The following is a 23,514-nucleotide window of genomic DNA, read 5'->3' on the forward strand; positions in this document are numbered from 1 at the left end:
GCTGAAAACATGATGTGATAAATTCTGTATTTCAAAACATAGAAATCAATTAAAATGAGTAAACAGATAAAACCAAATGGCCCTGTCAATTTATCATGGCTGTATCATAAAATTTTTAAGAAAAAAAAAACAAAAAACAAAAAAACTTGAATTTTTCCTTCCCCTTTCTTTGCAGATAAATCTGAGATAAGGTTAATTTCCATTAGTAATTCAGTATTTTTGTTTATAAACAGTTACCTTTGTGTGGTTTCAGATCAACTGGATCACTGTTCTGTATTTTATTCTTTCATTTGATAATCAGTATCCAAAGGTTTTGAGATTTTAGATGAAACTACAGTAGGAAAACAGTTACAGTTATAAAGGAAGTAAATGCTTAGCAATTTTGAGAGCTAAGGGAAAAACTAGCCATTTTTTTCTTGTCACTTTTACGTTAATGCACACATTTTTCTGTAAGTTTTGGAAATACTTCAAAATAGTTGTGCTTATTGTGTTTCTCCGTGTGTATGTAAAGAGTTAATATTTTTTTCTCAGGGTCGTTGCTAAATGAGGGTTACAAGACAGATGTGACTTAGCACTATTAATGACTGCCTATTTGAAGTAAAACAGATTAGCATAGATTTTAATATATTTTTTAAGTAGATTCGGAACTTGTTCTGTAGATAACGTAGTGATGCATTTTCCTGACATTGAAGTGTATGTTTCTGGTAATGTTTCTATATTTTTAGATTTTCCATGCTCTCCTTTGCTCTCATTTTAGGCAAGCAGTGTATGGGGCTTGTGGATCTCGATCGGGCCTGGGCTGCAGAAGGAAGTAACTACTCTGTCCAAGTTATATCTATGGAGCCAGAGAGCTGTTCTCCAAAGAACAATATGTTTGTGGGCACCCCGACTTAGAGTGTGAAGCTCATACTTGATTTGAAGTCGAACATAAATCCTCAGTGCGTAACAACATCCAGCAGATCCAAGCATAGCTGGGAAGCAGACATCATGCATCTTGAACCCATTGTGTTTGGAAAAGGAAGCAGCATGAAAAGTTTTAGAAAATGAACTGCATGCAGGGAATTATAGCTTGTAATGTGTCATTAGGCAACTTTTGGTGGTTCTTGCTGAGAAGTCTCTACAACTGTTGATAGTATCCCATCTGTCTGCAGAGGTTTAGAAAAAAGGTGGTCTTAGAGAAGGGAAGGTGATTCTCTTCGCAGTAGAGCTGTCTTGGCTGCTTCAAAATTGTATTCATGTTCAAACCTTCATTCGTGCTCATGGGCAGAGCAGTTATCAGCCAGTTATGCAGATCACTAGAGGAACAGACGGGATTTATGGTGGTAGTGAGGAAGGTTGTGCGACAGGTGGTGGCTTGATTTCGCTAAAGAATTCCATCCTACTTCAGCAAGATTATTTTTAGTAAAAGTTTTTGAGAATACTTTGATCATCGTTCTGTATATAGAAAAAAATGTACTCTAACCTAATAATCCTTTTAAAAATGATTTAAAATTTTATCTTTGAATTTTACACAGTAATTCTGTAACCAGACAATTGAAAGTGAGTATTTAAAGAAAGAAAACCCTTATTTCTCCATCGACAAGATAACAGGAGCTAGTGATGATATCAGCAAACAGCTACTTCACTGCCACCTCTACTAGTTGAAGTGGATTGCTTTCCATTCTTAAGAGACTTGCTGTCAGATGCAATTTTTAAGACCAGCTTGTGTCTGTACGCACATTCTTCATTTATTTTTATATTCAATTTAAATTTGAACGAAGTTGCAGTTGTGGAACCATTTGAAAAGGTCAACAACAGACTTGTTACTGTAAAATGAAAATAAATGTTCTTCTGTGCTTTTACTAGTAAACAGTTTCCTACCGTAGTTTAAAATTGTCTGTTAACACTAGTACAATGGATAAGAGCTTATAACAGTATTTTTCCTGTATGATTGTGGGTTTCATACATTTGCAAATTTTGCCATGGAGTAATTTAAATGTATCTGAAGTTTGGTCAGCGTGTGTGACAAAAAAACAGCAACGGGTATTGGAGGGAGAAAAAAAAGGATCCCGAAATGCTTTATTCTTCATGAAAGTTCTCTCTCTAAAAGATCTATTTTTTTTTTTTTGTTGTTTTAATGTGAAGACTGAAGGAAGCTGCACACTTATTTGGAAGCACAAAGGTAAGCAAGTTTGTATTAAATGGTACCTTTAACCTGAATCCTTGAGAACGATGCAGTACTTTTCCTGTAACTTTTTTAGTTAGCAGGAGGAGCTGGGAGCTGGAAGATTGCATAGCAACATAGCAAGTATAAAATACGTGGCAATACCAGGTGTTCCTGGAGGTTTCACCTGGAGATACGCTTGCTCAGTGAGAACTCAGGTTTTTAAGTCAGAAGTAAGTCAAATCTGAACATTATCCAGGTAGTATGTTTGTGAAGAAGGAAGAACTTATCAAGGTCAGATAGGTGATTGAATCTTTGCTGTTGATGGTAAGGATTTTCACAAAGTTTTACTCTGCTCTGGGCAATGGATACTAATGTGTGTCTTTTAGGTATGGTGGTGATGTGTATTTGACGTGTTCTATTATTATACAGTTATAATTAGCTTTCAGTAGAGCAAAAAACTGTGCTGTTACATGATTTGAAATTTCTACAACGTCCACCTCAATCATCTGTAATTTTTTTTGATCTACCAGAAATCAGAAAAGGAATGCACTTGGGATGTGCCATAGGAAATGTGTGCCACTGAATACAAGATGAGGGAAAAAAAAAATGATTTTTTTAAACAGGCAAAACTCTTTCTTGGAAGCAGAGGTGGTGCAGGAGCTTTATTTGGGCAGGTGTCCAACAGGTTATTAGATGCTTAGGTCAGTTAGGAAAAATAGCTAAAGCTAAACAAGAATCCCAGTACCAATCTCGGTTATTTTTGTTTCTTTTTTTTTTTTTTTTTTAAATACCTATTTTCATGTTAGTGAGCTAATTTCCCATAGGTGTGCATACTTGTAACCTAAGTGAATTATTTTACATTGTGACAGCAGACTGGAAAAATCCCACTGATGCCATGAAAATCTGCCACCCCACATAGAATTGAGCTTCAGAGGGGAAAAAATAAAAAGGTTTATAGAAGAAAAAGTAGAAAGAACTGCAAAAGTAGTGTTGTGTTTTTATATAATGTGACGTTCTTGTGTGACCTTACCACTACGGGCATCAGTGGGCTCTTGTTTCCTTTTTTCTCAGGAGGACTGAATCTTCCTCATTTCTAAGGATGGAGTTACCTTACTACGACTGGTAAAGTCTGATCTATGCTTGTGGTGCACTGATGCTTTGTTTATTGAAAACTGAAGAGAAGCAGATGACAAAAGTATAGAAAGGAGAGAGCATTTTTAACAGGTGTTAACAGGTATTTTGCCACAGATTAAATTAGCACTCGGTGCCATCTTTTTGCTCTAGAAATGTGAACTCATTAGTTTTTAAGGTACATTGATTTGTTATGTTTCCATATACATAAAAGGTATGACATGAACAGAGGCCAAGAATTTCCTAAGCAGCATGACTGGACATCACAGTGCTGGGAAGTGAACAATCGTTCTTCCCACAACTTGTTGCACACACAGCTAGCTTAATGTCTAAGATGCAGGCCTGAATGCTGTTTGGTCCCACTGGGATGAGCTGTAGGGTGAACAAAGTATTGTCCTAACATAGTCATAATTTTCTGTTGTCTCGCCTGTATTGTTTTATGTTACCCTTGGAGCCAGTAATGCTGGAAAAAGCAAGTTTGTAACATGAAGCTGATGACCAGATTGCACTGATCTCATCTGTATGTTAAAGTTAGTCATCTGTGTGTACATGCATCTTTATTTTTGTTCTTTCCTTTCTGTCTTTATCATACTATCTGCTTCCTTGGTCTTCTTCCAAGAGGTGTTAGAATTGCAGTCTTTGGCAGAGGTGGCAGTATACAAGGGGCACTCCTGGTAGGTACATTGTGCGCCCTAATTTCCTTGGCTTTATCTTAATTAGAAAAGAAAAAAAGATATGGTGTTGTTATTACTATGCTAAACCAGTCTATTTTATTTAAATTAAAGTTGCACGTTGTCAGTATTACCCATCTATTGTTCTTGCCAAGATGCACGTAAAATGCTTAATTCAGAAGGTCAACATAAATCTTAGATGGTTGTTTTCTGTTTCTGTTGCTTGATATTCAGCTGCCTGGTGGATCTGTAGTTTGGAAAGGCAATGCTCATCAGATTTTTTTTTTTTTTTTTTTTATTGGTACATTTCTAGGTAACATTCTATGTTGATGTTTTCATTGAATAATCAGAACCGTGTGATCGTGTATATGCCTATGTAAGTTTGTGGGCTGTAAGTAATCTGCAGCAAAATGCCATGCAGTTGATTTTGAGTTTACATGGATAATCGTTTGGCTACACGCTATCAAGAAGAAAAAAATCTAGAGGAGCATTACTTAACAAAAGATAACAGAATGACTGAAGTGTTGGTTTAGGCACTCAGACTAAATAGTGTATTTGTCTGCAGAAAGCACAATTCAGATTTTCCTTTAAGCCTTCTCAGGTACTGCTTTCAGTGTTTTTGCCTAGGAGCATTTGACTGTCATACCAGACTCCTCATGTACAGTCTCAATCTAAGCTCCTGTCACTTTTATTACTTCTTTTTTACAAAAAAAAAAAAAAAAAGTGTATTGGTGGGACAAGATATCAAGCATGTACCTGCATACGTATCTGGCGTCAAAAATGTTACTGATGCCTGGTGTCAAAAAATGTTATATGCCTCTTCAATAAAAGGAAGCCGATCTCAGAACTTTCTGTGCTCAGACTTGCATTTAAACTACCTGTCATGCTTTCAGTTCAGTGGCTGTTTCTTAGCAAACTTCAGTTTCCTACAACTATCATTAAAATACATTGCATTTCCTAAATGAATAATACACTGTGATTATATGCAAATGGTAAAACTGAAACTAAGTTCATTTTCTTTGATTCTAGCTTTTATTCACACATAAATTAAATGAATAATGAAGTGTCTTGTTGTGCACTCTTCTCCTAAAAGTGCATTTGTCAAACACCTAGACTTTCAAAATTCCTCTGATAAGCCTTCTGTGTAAGGAGAAGTATTTAGGCTAGTTGTATAACAAATCACTCAGGACATTTCTAAGTGAAAACAGAACAATTTTTATACTTTATATGTGTCAAGTGATGTTTCCTAATTTGTGACTCAAAATTATTTTACTTGACTGTTTGAATTTCTCGCTTTTTTTTCAGCGGTGCTTGTGGAACACTTCAGTTTTTGCAAAGTGAGTGATAGTATTGGAGGTTTCCTCGTTAACTGATTAAATAATCAGTGATTTTTGGAGAAGAAATTATTGCTAATGCTGTGCTCTTTCCCCTTCAGACTATTTAACCTGACAGTTGCTGGTCTTTCATAAGTTCGTACAGCATCAGCTGTGATGAAGCCATTGAAACAGGTCTGCTAAATGATACAGTTACACTAATAAAGAATATAAATATTAATTTTAGCGTTATTTTTTTTTTTAAGGAAAAAGCTTTTCAGTGTCATGTAGAAACACGAACCTGATATGTCAAATGAAATTTACTTTGAATTAGTCTTGTTTCTTGGTGACAGCCCAAGAGTAACTATCTCCAGTGCTCGTACATTAAATCTTATTTCCAGGAGGTGACACTGCCTCTGTCTTTGCCTGGTAGATTGCTCCAGCAGTTTTACTATCACATTGATTGTGATAAATTGGTCATTCTTCCTTGAGTGAAAGAGTTCCCTTGAATTTTAAGCAATAGGATGACACTTACTCAACATACATGAGGGCTGAAGGCACGGCTGTGCTGAAGATGGTAACTCTCCATGATGCATCTCCAAGATAATAGATTTTCATCCACTGACTTTAATGTGCATGACACCTGACTTATTATTTTTATGTGCTGAGACCTTTCTATATTTAGACCTCACTATTGTGGGTATTTGAAAGGTTTTAAGAGGCTTCTATTTTAAGAACATTTGAGATAGTTTCATATGTTAATAGTAATCTTTTTTTTCGGGGGGCGGGGGTTAAAATGACGTTCTGAGGTTTACTGAGATTTGGCTAATAGAATCTGTATACTGTATTGGAGTCGTGACATTCAATGAAAAGCTCTTGACCTATTTTACATTTATTAGATTTGAACAACAGCAGAAATCTTTTGCAATTCTCAAAGCTGCTAAAGTAGACATTCATACAGCAGAACAGAAAATGGGCCCAGAATGCAGAACTTGAAGAAAATTATTCAGTGTGAGCTCTTTGTTCTTTCACAGACCCAATAGAGCTGGTAGTTGCAGAGCAGAGAAGACATGCAAGTGGCATGGGTCATAGTTTATGTAAGTACCAATGCATAATAAAGCAATGATGTCCTGAAGAGGTGTACCAAGTGTCCCCAGTCCAATAGGAAGCATGTTTGCAATGGATACATGATTATTTTAGCACTAAGGAAGCATTTCATGGGCATGAGATGCTGCACGTGTATATGGGCCAAAACCATGTAAGATGTATTGCAACCCAGTTTTATCAGATCTACCACAAAAATGTTAAAAAATAAAAATAAAAATAAAAATTGAGCCACATCCTAATCAAAATATGTGGATAAGCCACTTGCTGAGACCAACCTTTACTGTTTTTCACTTAACAAATCTTAATGTTGGATGCTGCTGCTGATGTGGTGATAGCACATCAGCACAATGTCATTTGTTCACCTTTTCAAATCTGCTGTACCCACACAATTCTCTGCCACCTGTGGTTTGTTTAATTCACAGCAAGTACACGGGAGCACAGAAAAAACTTTTGCCAATTTGTATCACGGCTGATACTGCCTTTTTTTTTTTTTTTTTTTTTTTTTTTTTAATTATCCCTTCTTTGCCATGGGCATCTCTGAGTTTGAAATCCATTTGTTAACATTGGTGCCCAATATGGTATTAGTAAATTGCTGAAGATTGAGTTACATTTATTGAAACTTAGAAAAAAATCTCTGTTCTGCATGTCTTCAGAATCAGAGTGCAACTAAATGAGTTTGAAGTCAGGAGAATCTTACGTATGTGAGAACTAAAATAATTTCAATAATTATGTTGTTATATGTGTGGTTGCAAAATTTGGGTAAACCACTGCAGGCTAGTTGTAAAAGGATTAGAAATAGATGCAGCATACAGACAAAAAGGCATTTTCACTTCTTAGCTGTGTTTCTTTCATATGCTGAAGCCAAGGTCTAATTTTAGAAAGCGTTATTAATATTTCTGTGAACTCTAATTCATCAAAAACATTAGTTCACATTAAAATGCTTACACTTCTTTCAGTCCTAAGTAATTATCACTTTATCTTTCTCTTAATGTGCTATTATAGCACTCATTTTTATTTCTCCCCCCTCCTTTAGTGCTAGCTTTCTAACCCAGATTGTTACTCTGGGTGTGTTGGAGCAGCATTCCGTGCATATTTTTAATTGTTAACTGCTTTTTCTGAGCATTAAAGTGTCAATTTAAAATAACATGCTGGTGTACTTAGTGCCCTTTTTTCTAGTATGTCATTGTTGTAATTTTTAACATTTTTATGAGAATTTGGTTGCTTTTGCTGCATTTATAACCATAAATGTAATTTAGCATAACTAAAAATGGAGGGTTTTGAAAGAAATTTATTTCCAAATTTATGAAGATAAAGTAAGTTACTATGAACTGTTATGGGTATCACCCTGTATTTAGAGTTCAAATGCTTTCAAATATTGCAATATAATTCTCTTCTACATTAAAGAGATGCAGCCGCCCAGTAATGGACAGAAGAGGCGAAGTCAGCATCATAATGTGAAAGCAACAAAGAGGAAAAGGCAGATCTAGATAAAACAATGTGAGAGTAAGTTCATCTTTGCAATAGAACAGAAAACTTAAGTTAGCTTTCCTTTATCCCCAGCATTGTCTTGATGCCCAGATTTTGATGCGTTTCCCAGTTTGTGTTTTTTTTTTCCTTAGGATTTCAGTAATTTTCTTGACCCCAACACAGTAGCATATCAGAGACCTTGGCATGACTCCAGTTCGAGGTGTACCGGGCAGATATTTTGGAATGGTTAAGGATTGATATGCCAGAACAGTTGTTCCTAAAGTAATGCTGCAGGTAAAGAAAGGGAGAGAGAATTTTGGTGCTTTTAGAACTTGTGCTGAAAGACGATACCTGTTGTTTAAGGAGGCTACAAAGTTAAATGGAAATGATTGACTTGGCAGGTTTGAAGGCTTCCAAGAGGCCTTGCTCCATAATTTTCCCAGGGATGGAAGTGAGGGTGACCTGCCTGGAGCTGCTTGTGTTGTCCTTCTTGCTGTAAGAACTGTCTTTCTGAAGTCATTGGGGAAGCCAGCCCTCTGCTGGCTTTACAACCTGTCAAAAAGCAGCCTTGTGAAGATTTCAGCCAGCCTCTCAATACTCTCAGATGCATCCCATCTAGTCCTATAGACTTGCACGGGTTACAGAACAACTTCAAAGAAGGGGAGGCAGGTTGTGGCTACGGTATGATGGGAAATGTTAAACCTGGAGGAAATTAAATTTTCTGGTGTATGAAATAAACATGAACAAGTCTAGAATTCACTTTTAATTTACTCATTAAAACAAAAACACTACCACCAACAAAAAAAAACACCGCAGAGTAGCTATGCCACTGAAGAACATCTGATTTTTATCAGATGTTTTAGCCTAATATTTTCAAGACAGCCAGGGTATGTTTGGTGCAAGCATGTGGAGAGGAGCAGTGGGGTGTAAAAGTGGGAAGGGAAGGCTGAGCTGAATGGAGGATGGTTATTTGAGATACTCCAGCTGTGGAACTCACTCCCTCTAGCAATTTTGTTTCACTCCCTCTCCTCCCCTCTGCCTGTTTCTAGAGAGGTTTTTCATCTGGTATTTCCTGGATTGTGGACCATTTCTGGGTTACCTATGGCTTTTTGAACTGCTAGATGTAAGAGCTGCCTGTGTTTTCTTTTTTTTTTTTGTTTGCCTTTGTGTGTGTGTGGTTTTTTTTTTTTTTTTTTTTTTTTTTTTTTTTTTGATGACAAGCTGACCTACTACTTGGTTGCATTAAGTTTATATAAAAATACATACTAAACACATGCAGGAGGTCAAGAAAATCATTTAGTGATTTTAACAGCTTACATACAAAGAATTGTATTGTTTTGCAAAGAAAATACAAAAGTGGTGGTCTAGGGTAATGTAACCAATTCAGGGCTTAGTGTAGAGCTGTGAGAGTACCAGTAAGTTTGCAAGCTTTGAGGTAAGAGTTTTTATAATGTGTGTGTTTCTTTGTGGCATCTCTGCTTAGCCAGTGGAATTCCCCATCACAGACTCACCGAGCCAAGATTTAAATCAGGCCTTTAAATAGCTTTTTTTTTTTTTTTTTTCTTTTTTATAATGAAGTTATCCATAGTTAAAATAGACAATAGGGAAGGATCATGGGGGATGGAAACCTCATGTTTTAGAACTTAGGCCAGCAACTTTGAGACAACTGCTGCTTGTTTAACAACACTGTCGCTCCTTTCTCTGAGGCCTCCAGTCTGGACCAGTATTGGCAACCAGAAGAATCAAAGATCTGAATCCCTGATGCAAATCCCGGGTGCCTTCCTTTCACCTGAGGTCTCCAGTGATTCCTTAAAATCAACTTTTATTCTTTCAGCTTTATTTCTTTCATGAACAGATACTTGATTTCATGCTCATGCTGTGTTACGTTTCCTGAGGTATAACATGTATGTGTTGCTTGGCTGATGCGAGCTGGTAACTCCTGGTCTATCTGACTGACATTGCTTTCTTAAACAAAATCACGTAAGTTGCCTCTGACGCCAGGAGTTGTAGTAGGTGTATGTATTTTTGCACATTGGTTTTGCATGCTTTTAGCTAATTTTGTAGAAATAGCTAATGCTTGGCACCACGAAGGTTGTTTTTATTAATCTGGCGTGTTCCTATTCAAATACCCGTTTAATGTGGTCACCGACTATAGAAATAGTTAAACAATACTGTAAATGGCCATGTTGTCTTTGTTAGGATGATTGCTGACACACTGAATTCTTTTCAGTAAGTAATTTGACCGCAACCATCTCTTTACTTTGGAAAAAGCAGAGGAAAAAGCTCTAGCAAATATATTTTTCTCCCAGTTTTCATATTTGCAGTGCTTGTATTGGGAGATATAATTAGAATTTCAGGATAAATTACCCAAGGTACTGGATGAAAATCAAGACTAAAATAAACATTTAATTCCTCTTTTTTGCCTTTGACCATTACACGCAAACATTTGGTTATAAATTGATGTCTCATCCGTGTTGGAGTAACATTTCATGTTCAAAGTAGGAATCTGGAAGAGAAACTTTTTAAAAGTGATTTAAAGCAATTATGCAATTTGAAACCTTCAGTTAGTTTCTGAATCTTTATTACAGTTGGATTACTTTTATATGCTCTGTAATAAATACCAAAAGGCCCTCAAAAATAAAACATGCTCCAGCTGAATAATCCTTACGGGGAGAATTTCCAATTTCAGCTCCTGATAATCTTACATTAGCAGGATATCTGTACACAATTAGTAAATATAACAGCTCCTGTTACAAGAATAAATACTATTGACATGTATACTGTCAATCTGGAGGATGTCACTCCTGCAATTCATTCAATGTTAGCACTTACCTTGCTTGAAAGAAGAGGGAATGTTTAAGCTGTGGGGTTAACACAGCTCCACTCTGCATCCTAATTCAGAACTTGCTGCTGTATCACCAGAAAATTCAGTTTAAAAATTTTTCAGGATAGTCAGTCTCGTGCATCTGATCTTGAAAAATGCTTTTGTCTTTTTCAAGATCATCTGTTAACCATGAAAATACAGGCATACATGTGCACAAAATTGTTGTGATTTAATACCTGCCTCCATCTACAGAGAGGAGTCAATGCAGTGCAGAAAGCAGTTAGAGGAAGTTGTTAGCTATTGCTCTCAGGCTCTGGTAGAACAGTAGCACTTCTGTGCCTAGATGATCAAATCTACTAGACTCTTGCCTTACCTGAAGCATAGCAGGGTTTCTGTAAGTGCTGTCTGTCTCCCCTATGTGCATTTTCCACATATTTAGGAAGGTTAAAAAAATGCCTTTCTTTGTTTAGTAATTTTCTGTTTTGAACCAAGCAATCTGAAGCTGCAGTTGACACCCTTGAAACTGAATAGAAAGAAATAATCCAGACCAGAAGATGCTAATTTAATTCCAAGCTGAACTTCAGAGCCCGTTGTGCTGTCAGCGTGAGAAAATCAGTCAGGCTCCTACATGCAGGAGGACTCTGTAGTATCTTCATGACCTGTCTGCTTAATGAAACATCTTTGTAGCACACCAATGCAGTGTTCTTTGGGATTGCATATGATGTGTAGAATGGCCCTACAAATGTGTGCACACCTCACTTTTTATTCAAGTCAGTAATGCTGTTGATGTTGGAGAAACGATCCGTAAAGTAAATGAACTAAAAGTTCGATACAGCTAGGTTTGGGCTCAAATATTTGTTGGTTTGAGCCCTAAAATGGTGACCTTCTGGGAGCCAAGAACCAGAGATTAGCATTTTTAATATCATATACAGTACTAACAAATCTGATGTTTTAAGTGGACTTAATTTGATTGCTTCCTGATTTAAGATGCTTTAAATGTGTTCCTTTTTTTCTTTATATGGTCACTGCTTTTAGTTTCATTAAAAGCAGCAACTGAGACATATGCAAACTTGCCAGTCTAATTTTCTGGTGGGCAGCTGACATTCTTTATCTGCACTCACAGGAAAAATGACAGCTCATTTATCTCTGTAGCTTCCCTCTGCCATGGAGAGCTGGCAGTTTGTGAGTTTGAAGGTTAACAATTACACTATTCAGATCATTGCAAAATATTTCAGAGTATTTTAGGCTATAGTTCTTGAAAGAAGGTAGAGCTTTTTATAGGCACTTTCTTCTCTGTCTTCCAGCTGTAATATTTCCCCTACTTGAGCAAGCACTGTTACCAGTCAGTTATTTATGAATTAGAAGTAAAGAGACAAGAACAAAATACTTTTTTTGTTCAAGAGACAAGGAAGAAAACACTTTCTTAAATGTGGCAGAATTCAACTCTTACCCCTTTGTGCTAGCTCCATCTTCTGCCTGTTCATTAATTATGTCATTAATTCTGTTACCTGTGGATTCTGCTATTTAAAGCTTTACAGGGCCCTCTAAATTTGGACTTTTTTTTCGCTTGTCCTAGAACATTTCGATGTGGTCTGCAAGCCAGATCTAAAAACTGTCAGCAGATTTGCTCCAGCCTCTTTCTTAGGTTTTCCCTCTCCTTTCACACAAGCAGTCACATTTTGTTTTCTGTTCCTGAAATTTTCTCACTTTTTCTACTGCAGGATATCTTTATTCCTGACGAAAAAAAACTTTGTCTGCAGTTCCCAGTCCATCTCAGCCAGAACTACTGTACTTCTCTGGCTTATGGAGATCTCAGTTAAGGAGAATGCTGGCTCATTTAGACAGTTGAGGCACGTGTCCAATTGTATGTTAAAACTGAGCCCCAAATTTATCATCTCCTCTCAAAAAGTATCAATACAAACCTGTAGAAATGTTCAGAAGTGTTGTTTAGAGTTACTGTTTTTGAATATACAGCTTCAAAAACATACTACAAAGCAAATTTGAATGTTACTGCAGTGTTTTAGCAGAGTCAGTAACTGTTTACCAGACCTGTAGATAACCCAGAAACTGCTTCATTTCCTTTCATACTGAGCACTTAAACCCATCGTAAATCTTTTGCATCCTCTTGTCTCTCATAGCGTATTCCGAAGACAGGAATTCCATGGACAATTTGATGTCTCTCACGTCCTACCTAATGAAAACCACAAATAAACCCTGTAATGCTGAAAAGCATTAAAAGGCTTGCAGCAGCTATACAATAATCACCATACCAGCCACGTGCTGTATGCAACTGTTGCTAGATTGTACTTCTATTGGATCTTGTTTTGGTTTTGACTTAAAACATATGAAAACTTTAATAATAAAAATGGTTAGTTCCACTGAGGTTAGTAGAACTATTTATTTTACAGAATCTGGGGACCTGACCCAGGATTGTCCCAGTCCATTACCATTTAAAAACCTTTGCTGACATAATATTGAACTGTTTATCTTCTGTGAGGGATAGGCTCTGCCTATCTCCACTGCACTTGGGGTCTGGGGCTCTTGAAGCTCTTTTATATCCTAGAGGATCCTGTCTATCTCTTTCATTGCCTCTGATATCGCACAGATTGCTGACTTTGTGGTAACTCTTCCACTTGGTGGTGCAGCTCTTCAGCATCCACACGCCTCCTGCAGGAAAGAAAACCTCTCCCAGCCTTGGGGCATTCCCTGCAGGATGGGACTTCCAGAGCTGCATCCACTGTCCTAGGCTCTGTTTGGGTTGTATGCTGGCAGGGGCAGCTGCTCCAACAGCTGCTGGGGTTTTTCTGCTTGTATTTGATGGGTTTTGAAAGGCGTCTCCATGGTATTTAAGTAGTTACAGCTGAATGAAAAATGACAGCCCAAATGAGAGCGGGGAGGATGCAGGGAGGACAGAGCCAGGCTCTGTTCAGTGGTGTCCAGTGACAGGACAAGGAGAAATGGGCACAAACTGAAATGCAGGTGGTACTGTGTGACTGTCAGGAAAATATATTTTTATTATTATTTTTTTTAAATCTACGAAGGTGGTGACTGAGCAGTGGCACAGGTTGAACGGAGAGGTAGTGAAGTCTCCTTTCTTGGAGATGCTCGAAAGTCCTCCAAACATGGACCCAGGCAAGCAGACCTATGCAGCAATGCTGCATAGCAAGGGGGTTGGACCAGGTGACCTCCAGAAGTCCCTTTCATCCTCAACCATTCTGTGAAACAGCAGTAGAAATTATTGACTGCCCATCTTAATTGAACTGTTAAAAGTTCTTTTGGAGACTGCAGTTGCATACAGTTGAACAGAGGAGCTTGGTCAATCGTTATTGTAATTTCCTGAAAGCTTTCCCTTTGACTAGCTATAATAGCTTTTCCTGCCTACTACCCCCAAATGCCCCACATCTCAGAATGTAGTAGGAATTATCTGCATGGCAAAACAAGATGGAAATTAAATAAGCAATTCGATGAATTAGACAAGCCCATTTTTTTCTGGAGAACAGCAATGTAAACGCCTTCAGGTCGGTAGGTCTAAGTCGATTTATCAGCAACCAGTATGAGAAAATGCATCTCGCTACATAGCTACAGCTCAGGCAACTGAAGTTGCAACGCCTGAAACCAACTGAAACAGAAGGAATGCCAGAACCCAGAGTGATATATATATTTTAACCTAATTTATTCCATCTTTACTGGAGTTTACACAGCAATTCAGGTTCAGTATGAAAAAAGAAAAACAGTCCAAAGAATCAGATGCAAATAGTGCTTGATCACTTTTTCCCTGGAAAGGTGTTGTCAGACAGCGTACCTGTATTAGTGTATGGGTCTGCAACTTTTTTTTTTCCCTTCCTGATATTGGCAATGAGTCTAAGACATGGAGAAAAACAAAGTTATAAAAACAGCGTGGTAGTCAAGGCTGTTTTCTTAGGCTACTGTAAATCATTTCCTTCTGGTTCTGCATCTACCACTGTATTTCTTGCTGTTAGGAGTGTATTTCATGGGCAGAATCAATTGAATCCATGCTGTGCCAGATTGATCTCATTTTCTTCTTTTGTCCAAAAGATGATTGATAACTTTTCAGGCTGATGTATGGCTGTTCTTTTATGTTGAAATTCTTAAGCAGTCGAAGAAGCCATAGCTTGCAGTCTGGACACATGAAGGTTGAGCAGAAAGAGAAAACTCAAGTCTGTGATTATTTCAGGTAACCTACAAAACAGCCTGCTTGATTTAAATTAGCTTACATTAGAACTGTGGTTGAGAACATGTCTTCATGGAGATCCCATCAGTTAACGTTGCCTTTTTCTTTTGTTAAAGTTATAGCAGAAAGTGTGAGGTTAAGTTTGGTTTCAGCTCACGTCCTTGTGGTTTTGGGATTCTTAACAGCTTTTTTACTGTTATCTTCTGTAGGACATCTGTGGCTCTTTCCCCGTTGTGTTATTCTTTGTATTTTTACTTTGTTATAGATAGTAATTTGATGACTTGATTTTTGCTTTTTCTTTAAGAATCTGTCAGCAACCTTTAATATTGTTAAACAGAAAGTTTCTATCCACTTCATGCCCATGAAAAAGGCAGTAAACTGTTGATTAGGGGTGTTCCAGACTGTGTATTTTTTACCGTGTAAGTAATATTTTTTAATTGCTTATCATCCTAAACAGCTCACTTGTGCCTCAGTTTTCTTCTCTCATTTTGACCACCAGGTATGCATACATACAGCTCACAGAGGTGATAATGAAATGATTTAGGTGATGCATGGAACAGTTTTCTTGCATTGAAGTGTTTGGTTTCCAGAGGAAAGGAAACGGTGTCAGGCATTGGCTGCAGAGTTTAAAACTGGACATGGGTATCAGGGAAAGGTTCTTCACCAAGAGGGTGGTCGCGCACTGGAACAGGCTCCCCAGGGACGTTGTCACAGCACCAAGCCTGTCGGGGTTTAAGAAGCATTCAGACTGTGCTCTTAGTCATATGGTCTGAACTTTTGGGTAGACCTGTGTGGTGCCAGGAGCTGGACTTGATGACCTTTATGGGTCCCTTCCAACTCGGGATATTTTATGATTCTATGGGGAGCTGTAGTACAATTTGCGTAACAAGCCGTAAAGCTATAGGAGTTGTGTTGAATTCATCGTATTAAGGGAACAGTAGGGCCTTACAAAGATTGTTTTGAAAACCCCTTTACAGAAGTATGACAAAACTATACTCCTTAGGAAACAGCCCTGCATCCTTATCACTGAGCCCAGCTGTTTTGTTGTGATGGCTTTCCCAAAGGCTGACTGAACTACAGCAGTGAGCGAGAGCTGACCCACCTGGAGCAGGCAGTAACGATGCTAATGTACTGTTGGAGGCATTTTATTCAGTGCTGACGGAACAAAATAGCGTGTCAGTCATTTATTCAACAGATTTCTAACGCTTTCTTCTCTTCCTCTGTTTTTCAGACAGCATCGGAGGTCATATGCACATTTTTCTGCTCAGTCTGTGAAGGCATTCACAATTGTTTCTCTTGGGTGCAGAACTCATCCCAGTTCTGCCTTTGTGACAGCCTGCGAGTCTGGATCAATGGAAGGTAGTCCATAGTTTTGTTCACAAAAAAAAACAAACAACAAAACACAAAACTTCTCAAACCCATGTTCTCCAACAGTGGCATCCCATTCATTGCTAGCATTACTGAGAGCAGCAGGGTGCACAAGGCTGCTCTCAGTGCAGGCAGTTTGCCATAATTTTGTAAAGCTGGCTATGCTGTCCCTCACTGTACTGATGAAGATGTCTCTTACAGAAAAATCTGCACTTGATGTATTCAATCATGGTGTGCTTCAAGCGAGGCTAAGTAGAACAAATTCCTAATAAATAGGATAACATTAAGTTTGGGGGATTATAATTCTTGTCCTCAATGAAAAACACCTTTGATACAAGAATTGATCAAGTAGCTGTATGTTCAAAAGATATATACAAAAGGGAATAAGGAATTTTACTGGGCTTTGAACAGAAAATTGTTTATTTATAGGGGAGAAGAAGTACAGCTCACGCTGTAATGAAATGCAGGAAACATCAACACAAATACCACTCACAGTTTTAAAGAAGGATTTTGTACAAACATGAGAAGGATGTGTTGAAAAAGCCTGTTTCAAAAAGCGAATAATTAGTAAGACAAGATGCAAGATCTGTACAGAAGGCAATTGATACTACAACATTTGATAGTTTTGATGACTTTACCCTTTTAGGTAAATTTACTGAGAAAGAGGTAGAGTACCAAGATTTAGCTGCAGTTACTGGATCTTCTTGATGCCTCACAGTTTTCTTATTAGGGTGGCACTGACAGAGGTTGTCACCTAGTGTATGCTTGAGATAATACTACTTTTAAGTATATTAAGTATTTATCATACTTAACAATGTTAAATTTGGTTGAAAAGCAGAATTTCATCACCCAGAAGAAAAGTAGTGACATTGAAAGTTTCATAGATAATTTGGACTTTTTTTTCCCTTTTTTTTCTTTTTTTTTCCCCAAAAGTAGGCATGTTTTAGCATCACAAGTGGAGAATACGATAATGTATGCCATCAACTACAGACTAAGTACACCATATTTTACACATGTGCCATAGTGTGATTTAGTGACTTGGGATAGTGTGGTATTTGTGGTTAACTTAGCCTCAGTGAGGCTGGAATACTTAGACAGAATGATGGATTTGTGGTTTAAATATGAAATTGGAAAACAGGAGGTCTGTTTCTGCTTTGATGACAGATGACTTGATTTGTGGGAAACATCACTTTCTGTTCCTTAATGTCTGCTTATGTAAACTGAGAGTCACAGAAAGTATGGCTTGATTCAGCTGAATAGAGGACTTTATTAATATTTGTAATGCATTTTAAGACACCAAAGAGGAAATTAATGTTTAAAAGGGCATTTTGCTAGAGGTAACTAATGCCTCCCTCAAAGAAAAGTTACTTGACCGTAGATTGGCCAAAGGTGGTGTCTGCTACTATTGTATTTATGTCTAATTTACAGCTGCCTGTAACAATGAAGATGAAATTTGAAGTTGCTTCTGTATGACTTGTCCTATCAACCATATTCTACCATTCATCATCTCTACCAATATTTGTCATTCTAAAATACCCACCACTGGTATCTCGTCAGCTCTCTTTTCTTAATATTGCTTGTCTAGTCAATACCAGAGAGTATTCCAGAAGTTCCCCCCAAGAAAAACCATCCACAAGGAATATCTTAGAAACCTCTATTTAGCTGAAGTTTTTAACCCTGAGACAGCCTGGACATTCAGCCTACTCCTACTGAATTAAAAGAAAGTGGTGTGCATGCGGAACAATTCCCTGGCATAGAAGGAAGTTCTCTCTAATGAAATGAACCTGTGTGAGCATCGTTTAATTATAACTGGGTTTCTTGTTGCTTACATTCTTTCTTAGTTGATGGTACTTATAGTAGCAGTTAAATAATGCTGTAAGCAACTTATGTAATGAAGTTTAACACTGTGGTGTACTTTGGGGGGAGAAATACCAGCTACTCTACTAAGTGGTATATTGAACATACTCCTGCATGCTTTGCATGACTGTACAGTAATGCTCACCATTCCAGAAGCAGCGGTTGTCACCACCACCTTTACCATCCCTACAGCAGGGCTAGCAAGCCCCACTCTTCAGAGCATTTCTCTACTCTCTGCTCTTATCACTGAGTGCATCAGACTCTTCCTCTGCTCTTAGTGTAGTGTATCTTACCTTGTTAAGAAAACTTCCCTGACATTGATAAAGCATTGCCAAAATAAATGAATTCATAAATGGTTGGATATTAGTCCCATCGATGGGTATGGAAGTGTAACATGTGGTCTTCCAGCATCTGGTAATTTATTTTATTTTATTTTCAGGCTGATATTCCAAAACAAATTGTAAAGACAGCAGAAGTTAACCAACAGCAGACATGCCTAATTGAAGTAGGCACCACGTCCGACCAGCACACTAGTATTAACATACAAGAGTGCCAAACACTGCAGAGGAAATCTGAAATACTGAGTGCAGGCTGGAGAGATTAAACAATCTTATTACCATTTGTGAGTATATGCGCTTTAAAGGAGCAGCATGTGCTTAAAAGTTGCTTAGTACTTAAGTACCACTACAAAATGCAGAGTAGTGTGAATGGATTTGACTTTGACATGTCCTTTTGGACATTTGAGGGAAAGTGTCAGGTTGCCCTAGACCTTTATTCGCAATGAAGTTGAAATGTTGTTTTAGGCGCCTGTCCTGAATTTGGTCGCAGTGTAATTTGTAGGCATTTTCCTCCTGTGTGTTGGAGAGATGCAACCAGATGCTGGTACCAGAGAGAAATCCCTGTTGCTATCACATGTAGGATTTATTCCTTTTGCCCATAAAATCTTGACAATAAATTTATTCTGCAAGGGCTGTGGGATGATCCCACATCACGTATGTGAGTGGGGGAAAAATGTAATCAATCAGTCAAGAGCTGGAAATCAACTCTGTATTTCAGCAAGGATCTAATCTCAGCCAGATGCTCTCCTGTCTTTACCAAATGCTACTGCGTTATTGCCTTCAGTCTTTGGTTATCAGCTTCTCCTGATGTGGATGAAGGGAACAAAGTTTGGTCTCTGCTGTAGTTTTTGTCTCTAGCTAAGTGGTCCACAGGGGTTTGCTATCCAAGCACAGGTAACAAGCATCTTGCAGAATCATCAGCTCTTGACAGTTTTTTTTTTTTTTTTTTTTCTCCTGTGTCTGAACAGTGTTGGGTTGAGACTGTAGACAGAAAGCTTAGCACAGGGACAGTACGGTCCTGAAAAGATGACAAAGATTAAGTGAAGGAGGGGAGGGTGTTCTGCTGCAAACCAGTGATAAGCGGTAAAACTGCTCTGAGAGAAGGTGTAATTTTACAAAGCTCACCAGCACAATTCATACTTTGTGCAAAAGCTCTGTACTGTTTCCGTGTCACTTGAATATCTGTGTTTTGAAGGTGCAAAATGCTCTGAGCAGAACTCCTAGCTGGACCCTGAAGCCTGCAATCTTCTTTCAGGAAGCGGGCATCTCAGTGCTCTGTAAAGTGTTTGGCTTTGTGGTACAGCGCAAAGTGGAAGATCTTTCTTTTCGGGGTCTGAGCTGTAGCCTGACCCTTTGTGAGAACAGCTGATGAGCCTTATTAGCCCTGACTCGGGCACAAATCGAAACCACTGCTGCAATGTGGTCCAAGCTATTGGCCCGTCTGTCTGCGATCAGAGAGACCTCAGAGCAGCCTTGACCCTAAGTTGGTGACAAGTTTTCTTTAAAAGTGTCCCTCAGTAAGTCTCAAAAGTTCAGAGAATGAACTGGCCCTGGCTGCCGTATTTTAGGGTTTTTGTGTAGCACACAGCTGGAGTAACCACTGGTGGTGGCGGTGTGTGGGTCATGTGGAAACTTGTTGCTTGTCGGGACAGGGGCTGGGACTCTGTCACATGCCACCATCGGAGAGCTACAAAAAGTACTTAAGCCATAACAAAACACCACAAACTTGTACTTCTCTTGGAAAGCATTTTACTGGGAGAACTTGGGTGGGCAAAAGAAAGCCACATCATTACCCTTTAACCTTCCCACACGGACTCCGCTCCCGGGGGGGGGGGGCTGCCTGCCTCACCTCAGGACCCCAAAATCACCAACCTCTCCCCAACCCGTCCCCCTTTCTCCCCGTCCCCCCTCAGCCCCCTGGCTGCGGGTGTCCCCGGGGCCGGGCTGTGGAGGCGGGCGGCCCGGAGGCGGGCGGCCCGAAACCGGGCGCCCCCACCGGCTGCGGGCGGCGCCGCCGCCCCTCAGCAGCGCCTCCTCCGCACCCAGGGGCTCGCTGCCGCCGCTCCTCAGCTTTCCGCAGCCCGGCCGGGGTCGGCGGCAGCCGGAGCCCCCTCACGGTGCCGCTCCCGCTCCCCGTCCCCTCAGCGGCGCCGTCCCGGGGCGGCGCGGCGGGGAGCCCCGCCGGCCATGGAGCTCTCCCTGCGGCTGCTGCTGGCCTCCTGCCTCTCCCTGGGGGCTGCCGGGGAGTTTGACAGAAGGTAGGAGCCCCGAGGGCACGGGGCGGCGAGCGGGGGGCGCCTCGGACACGGCCGAGCCGGAGCCGGAGCCCTGAGGGGAGCCGGGCGGCGGGGTGCGAAATGGCGGCGGGGGGCTCCCTCCGTCCAACCCGTCCCATAATCGGGCTTAAAACCGAAGCGCCTGGCGTGCAGGGGAGATCAAATCGCTTTATTGACGCCTCGAGGCACTGGAAACGAGAGGCGGAGGAGGCTCGCAGCTCAAGTTTTAACGTGAAGCGAGGTGAAAGGGAAGGCTTGGCGAGGCTGCGCCCGGTGCCGAGCCGCGTCAGGTGTAGCGGGGGCGCCGCGCGGGATGCTCCGAGCAGGGCTGGGACCCTCCGCAAACATTGCTCCCTCGGCTCTGCTCCGCTGCACTGCTGCTTCGCTCCGTGTGTCCTTAAAAAGCATTAACAACTCCCGACAATACTTCGGAAGTGCCTAGGACCGCGCTCTCTCTTTCCTTGTTGCGTTTATTCGCTCTTGCACTAGCTCTCCTTTTGCATTTATACGCTTTAACAGCACGAGAAGCTTTAGTTTTGGTTATATTTTTTTCCTTCGGTGAGAAAATGTGGCGATACGCTGCGAAAAAAATCAATGCTGAAACTCTGTGATGGTGTTTTATTTCCCATCATAGATCCAAACTTCTGGGATTGCTTAGCCCTGTGAGCGGCAGCAGTGAGCATATTGCCAAGCATGTCAATTGGTTCAGGCTTTACAAACTTACCCGAATTATCTCTTCCTTGCCTATAGCTGTTTACAATTTCCGACCTACACGCTATTTTAATGACAGGAATATCACAGACTCAACTCAGAGCAGTTCTTGTTTACCACAAAAACCTCTGTGCAGGAAAGATTATTATTATTATTTTTCTCATTTGTTTTTCTTTATATGGAACGGTTTCAAAACATTTCACCAGCCTTTTTTTGAAATGTCTCATTCAGGTGGCCCAGACAAATAGTCTCTTCCACAGGACTGTGCCGCTTTGGAAGTAGAATTGACTGCTGCTGGGGCTGGGCCCGTTTGGCTTGGGGACATTGCCAACGTGAGTACCATCGCTGCTGGGGCTTCTAGTCACTCCTAGGAAAGGCTTGTACACACCTAGTCCTATCTTTCACATGTTCACACACAGTTTTATACTGCAGGGCACAGGCTTTTGCATGTGTGAGTCTGATCTACTTGAAAGGATGTTGTCAGGCTAAAATTCAGTCTATTATTAACAGTTCTAAAACTGATTGCAATCAAGGAAGGTAAACTTTGCTTAAGGCAAGGAGAATGTGTGAATTTTTATTTTGTTTCTGTTTCGTTTTGTCCTCTGGCCTAATAGCATGACGTAACACCACAGTGTCATGTTACAAGCAATGCAGGCAGGAATATTTATATCCAAGAAGGAAATCTTGAATAATTGGCATTTCATTTAAAAAGTTAATGAAAATATTCAAATTGATGCTAAGTTCAAATGTTATTTCAGTAACTCCCAACTAAGGCTATATAAATCAGCCTGACAGCATCCTTTTATTGGGTCACACGTGAAGAGAGCATCTCTGAGATTTTCACATCTATTTAGAATCCTCAATATAATTGCAGGGTAGTGAGATAGATAAGCCCTCATCATTAACAGCATCTTCAAAAAGTATTCTACGGTGGCAGCTAGAACTGTGTAGAAGCAAAAAGTGTTAGGACTGTCACAGAGACCTCAGCTTGTTAAAATTATAAGCTTTGATTCTGGGAACACTGGCTCATGTGCCTAACAGTACATACATGAGTGATTTCCCCAAAGCTTTTGCAGGAGTAAACCTATAAATACTGGTTCTTGCTTTTCTGATTAAGATGCAACTGTCTGCTAACTAGATGATTTTCTGCCAAGCCATTTTTAAAGGAAAACAGGTATTGAATTATTAGCTGCATAGTCTGCAGGACAGTGATTATAGGCAGGCGGCTGATAGAAAGACAAAAGACAGAAGTAGCATTGGCAATGCAAATAGACTCTCAGCAAAGGTTTTGTTCAAATCTGTAAACAGCAAGACTGTCTCCTTCCTTTCCAAGTGTGTTAGAAGCCCCCAGTGTTTAATAGGTATGTAAGATGACTGGTTAAAAAAAAATTAAAAAAGCTAGGCAAAGTACTTTTGGAATATAACATACCTGCTACCGTTTTCAGACGTGAAGTTCTCAGATCAGTATCTCAGCCTGTGTCATGAGTCATTTTGATTTTTAGAGCTGGGGTTGGTAGCAGAAATAGTCCTTTCACTGGCATGAACATTTATAGAGAAGGAAGGAGACTGTGAAGTAGGTTGATTGAAGCTGGTCTAGAGATAATAGAATTTATGTCTGTCTATTATAACACACATTTGAAAATTGTTAAGCATTTAAAGATTTGAGGCTATGAGGACTTATCTGACAAGTATCAATAATTTGCACTGAAAAAATGTTACAAAGGCTGTTACAAAGTCTGATTTGGAGTTGCAGTTTTTGTAGTCTTGGGAGATGGGAATAGCATAAAGTGATACTAGCAAAAAAAAATCACAACTAAAAATCAAAACTGAGACATAACATCCAGAGAGTCTTTTTTTTTTATTTTTTATTTTTTAGTCTTTGAATTTTCTCAGTAAGGTCACTTATAGTGATTTCCAACTTTTTCAGGTACCATAAATGTTCCTTTTTTAAGGCTAAAGCTAAGTGAATTCTCATCTCCTTCTACGGTGCCTAAGTTCATTACTTACAGATTTGTCCTCCATGCACTTTTCCAAGGAGTGCAAAGATGGATTTTATGTGGTCATCTCCAGTAGCCGGGACCAGACTTTGACAGGAATACAGTTGTCATTTAGG

At 39.5% G+C, this 23,514-nt stretch overlaps 2 protein-coding genes across 10 annotated transcripts in view; both read left to right on the forward strand.

The window, feature by feature from the left end:
• Positions 1 to 1,849, forward strand: part of GSTCD (glutathione S-transferase C-terminal domain containing) — a 69,033-nt gene extending 67,184 nt beyond the window's left edge. For all 6 annotated transcript variants that reach the window (XM_084517225.1, XM_084517229.1, XM_084517230.1 and 3 more), the window contains one exon: positions 758 to 1,849. In XM_084517225.1, the coding sequence (XP_084373351.1) occupies positions 758 to 894 (137 nt within the window). In that variant the 3' untranslated portion in view covers positions 895 to 1,849. The remainder of the gene's footprint in view (positions 1 to 757) is intronic.
• Positions 1,850 to 5,392: 3,543 nt separating this feature from the next.
• Positions 5,393 to 23,514, forward strand: part of NPNT (nephronectin) — a 63,999-nt gene continuing 45,877 nt past the window's right edge. For 2 of the 4 annotated variants that reach the window (XM_084517231.1, XM_084517232.1), the window contains exons 1-6: positions 5,393 to 5,456; positions 6,296 to 6,358; positions 7,773 to 7,871; positions 7,988 to 8,129; positions 16,083 to 16,210; positions 21,633 to 21,733. In XM_084517231.1, the coding sequence (XP_084373357.1) occupies positions 8,121 to 8,129; positions 16,083 to 16,210; positions 21,633 to 21,733 (238 nt within the window). In that variant the 5' untranslated portion in view covers positions 5,393 to 5,456; positions 6,296 to 6,358; positions 7,773 to 7,871; positions 7,988 to 8,120. Of the gene's footprint in view, positions 5,457 to 6,295; positions 6,359 to 7,772; positions 7,872 to 7,987; positions 8,130 to 16,082; positions 16,211 to 20,459; positions 20,673 to 21,632; positions 21,734 to 23,514 lie in introns of those variants that run through there. The other 2 variants (XM_084517233.1, XM_084517234.1) reach the window with 2 other exon arrangements.

The sequence above is a fragment of the Aythya ferina genome (genome assembly GCF_964211825.1).
Source record: "Aythya ferina genome assembly, chromosome: 4".
Taxonomy (NCBI): Eukaryota; Metazoa; Chordata; class Aves; order Anseriformes; family Anatidae; genus Aythya; species Aythya ferina.